This window comes from Adiantum capillus-veneris, chromosome 28, assembly GCF_014529385.1.
Source record: "Adiantum capillus-veneris isolate H3 chromosome 28, ASM1452938v2, whole genome shotgun sequence".
Lineage (NCBI taxonomy): Eukaryota > Viridiplantae > Streptophyta > Polypodiopsida > Polypodiales > Pteridaceae > Adiantum > Adiantum capillus-veneris.
In genome coordinates, this window is record NC_140958.1 from 133,687,839 (window position 1) to 133,691,176 (window position 3,338).

At 46.3% G+C, this 3,338-nt stretch overlaps 1 protein-coding gene across 1 annotated transcript; it reads right to left on the reverse strand.

Moving 5' to 3' along the window:
* Positions 1 to 225: 225 nt before the first annotated feature.
* Positions 226 to 3,112, reverse strand: LOC147421337 (septum-promoting GTP-binding protein 1-like). The gene is made up of 6 exons (XM_086504216.1): positions 2,160 to 3,112; positions 1,849 to 1,978; positions 1,624 to 1,720; positions 1,412 to 1,451; positions 1,229 to 1,312; positions 226 to 945 (listed from the first exon to the last, which is right to left on the reverse strand). The coding sequence occupies exons 1-6, from the start codon at positions 2,697 to 2,699 to the stop codon at positions 781 to 783; spliced, it is 1,056 nt and encodes a 351-aa protein (XP_086360342.1). The 5' UTR covers positions 2,700 to 3,112; the 3' UTR covers positions 226 to 780.
* Positions 3,113 to 3,338: the final 226 nt, after the last annotated feature.

Here is a 3,338-nt window from a genome sequence, read left to right on the forward strand (position 1 = left end):
ACACACACACACACACACACATGCAAAGCTAGCCAAAAGACTCGAAGCCCGTGCATCAAATAGACTAGAAGCACATGTATCAAATTTTCCCTCTTATAGTGTTGAGGAAGGGAGAGAGAAGTTTCATGCCATGTTTTGTAGTAAATCATACAATCATTGCTATAGGAACTACCTCCGACGATGCCAACAAAGTAATGTATATATAGCGAGGATAACTATAACATCAACATCAAAATGGTAGCAATTGATGAACTTGAAAAAGGTTTTGCATCATTGTTAACATGCTCAACATGTTGGTGAAGAAAGAGAGGGTAGCACCAAATATTGGAATTGAATATGGGCAAGGTTGCTAGTGCAAGGAAGACGGGGGTGGCATCCCCGCATTGAAAAAGCCGCTTACCAAAGTTGGAACCTCATTCTATATAGCATGATACGGGCATTTGATTTTCATGCTTGTGGAAGATGTGAGCCAATTTTCTCACCACAATCCCCTTGAGCTAGATTCATCTCACTTTGTAGTGGACCAAGTCACACTTTCACCTTTACTATCCTAATAATAGACTAGTGAGATGAAAAAGGTTGGTCATCACGTTTCAATGTGTGTGTGTGTGTGTGTGTGTGTGTGTGTGTGTGTGTGTGTGAGAGAGAGAGAGAGAGAGAGAGAGAGAGACATTGGTTCTGTACATGAGGAAAGAAGAAGCTCATTATGTTCCCTCCATATCTCGGATGGGTTTCGAACCCAAGACGTGTGCGTGTTGTTAGTGTACAAGGGAGAGCGTGTCAATAGTCAACAAGCGGCTCCCCAGCGTTGAGATTGACGGGGACGGGGCAAGGCAAGTCGAAGAGCTTGGCCACGATCACCTTGAACACCTTGTGCACGTTTATGTTGTGCGTCACGCTTGAGAAGAAGAGAGCAGCTCCCATGGCCTTTGCACACACTCGAGCCTGTTCCCAAGCATCAATAAGACATACATAAGCACTATAGCCAAATGTGTGTGTGTGTGTGTGTGTGTGTGTGTGTGTGTGAGAGGGAGAGAGAGAGAGAGAGAGAGAGACACAGAGATTCTGCATGCGCATGCGCGACCATGGCATATGTGCACGCATAAAAGGAGAAGAGAAGAGAAGTTTGAACATCACCGGAACAATTCCAAGCACCCTCCAAGATCTATCCGACGACTAGTCTTGAACTCACAATCCATTATTCAAGAGAACGAGAGAGAAGACCAACCTGTTGAATTACTGCAAGTTGAATGTTATGGGGTAGCTCCACAAAATGATCATATTTGGTGCCAATCATCACTGTCATGGCTGCCTTTCTCGCGCACACGCAAACCCACCCTTTAATTACTTGCATTTCCTTAGATATGGAATCTTAAGCTTTCTATGAAGCAAAGGGTAAGCTCTTCCATACCTTATTGCACTCTCTAGCTTGCATGAACCAATCCATTACACTGCAAATGGAAGAAAACCCACATCAATCTCAAAGCAATGTCTCCAGCTAGTAGAAGGCGGAAAAATCTCTCACTCCTACATTTGTAGGAAAACAAAGTCGTGTACACAATCCGTCAAAAAAGAGCCCATTTCAGAATTATATCCAAGACTTCAATGATGCCAAGTAGAAACCTGTTAAGAGTGGACCTTCTAGTGAGATCAAACATGATGAGGATGGCAACCGCATCCCTGCATACCAAGGGCACCATGCTCCCACACTGCCAATGTCCTAGCCACATATACACACATAATTAGTCTACGACATTAGACTCGATGGTCCCATAGTTAGCTCATAATCAATGCCAAAATGTGAGTGGGCAATTGCCCTTGTTGATTGTAAGATAGGATTCGCTTTACCGCCGAGATCCCAGATGTGGAAGGCAATGTGGGTCCCACTCTTGACATGCACTACCTTCTCCTCTGTGGCCACTCCCATAGTGTCCACAAGCTCTTGAGATAGCTCAGCCTCCGGACATACATACTTGGCCTACAGACATGGCAACACCCTTAGTACATCTCATACCTGCACAACACAAGTAACCGTACAATACATACACAATATGTATGTTGTCCGCACATGCACATCCCATGTGGGCACATTTACATTCACGCACGCACATCCCCCGTATTAGATATTGACCAATAAGCATCAAAAATTGAGACATTACCATGAAACTGGTCTTGCCTGTATTGGAGTCCCCCAAGATGCTGATCTTGAGGAGAACGGTGGCACTGGAGTCATCACGAGGAGGACTAGAGCGGGATTTCTGTTGTATTGACAGAGATCGATCCACTTGTGCTGTGCAATCATCATCGACGAGAGGCTCATACGACAGATAATGCACCCTGAAGCAGCAAGAGGCCAAGCTAGACATGAGGTAACTGTTGGCTGGTCTGATCTGATGATCATCAAGGACATCATCAGCATTTGCATTAATGGGCGATCCTACATCTTGCCGGGTGATCGGATTCCGATCATCATCACCATCACCTGCAACAATGTCGGAGTATTGTAGGCTGTGCATACAGAAGCAGGCGCTGTTAGTCCTGCTGGATCCAGAACTTAGAGAGAGCTGCTGAAGCAGATTTTCCAAAAGCTGACGGCTTCTGAGGCGGCCGCGCCGCCAAGCCTTCTTCAGGCTTCGCGCCTTCGCATGCAGCACCGGAGCCTGCCGCCCGTTAGGGAAGAAGCGGGCGCCGCCGCTCATGAAATATTGCCACAAAGACTAGTGATTAGGGGCAATGATTGCATCAATAGCAGCAGCTTGATTCGAGAGATGATGGGGTTGCTCTAACAAGCTGCAGATGGTGGGTAGGCTGCTGATGAAGGCGGTGGAGTAAAGGAAGGAAGGAGGAGGCCCGCTTTCATTAGAATGCACGCAAGCTGCGATCCTCCATCTGTGAGGGCGCGCGCGCAAAAAACCACACACTGGACAGTTTTGCAATTCAAACGCTCGCACGCACTCTTTTAAAACCTGCTAAAATCCATCGCTATCCTGCTGTTATGTAGTTAAGAGCTCGCGCGCGCCTCAATTACTCTCGCTCTCTCGGCATCCCATGCCACTTTGATCTGCCTCATTGTTGCCGCCAAGTGTTCACACCATGGCGGCCATTGAAATTGGCTGCCCCCGCATCAAATAAAAGATTGCCATGTTTTCAGCATCATCATCTCGATGGCCCTCCAAGTTCGCTTAAACAAGTATATATTATTCCATGCTTGCAACACGTTGGGATCAGGTTCATGGAAAACCGACATTCACTAGGCTAGTGTGTTTTCTCAAGGGAACCATTAAAATTTCCCAACAAATTTTCGATCTTGGGCCACATAACATAGTTATCCTTCACAT

Bases quoted from the DNA above. Each gene is read 5' to 3' on its own strand.
- LOC147421337 (XM_086504216.1), bottom strand. From the start codon at position 2,699: ATGAGCGGCGGCGCCCGCTTCTTCCCTAACGGGCGGCAGGCTCCGGTG. The intron at 1,452-1,623 runs GTTTCTACTTGG...TTCCATTTGCAG, and splicing joins AGAAGGTCCACTCTTAACAG to TGTAATGGATTGGTTCATGC. The intron at 946-1,228 runs GTTGGTCTTCTC...GCTTGGGAACAG, and splicing joins AACTTGCAGTAATTCAACAG to GCTCGAGTGTGTGCAAAGGC.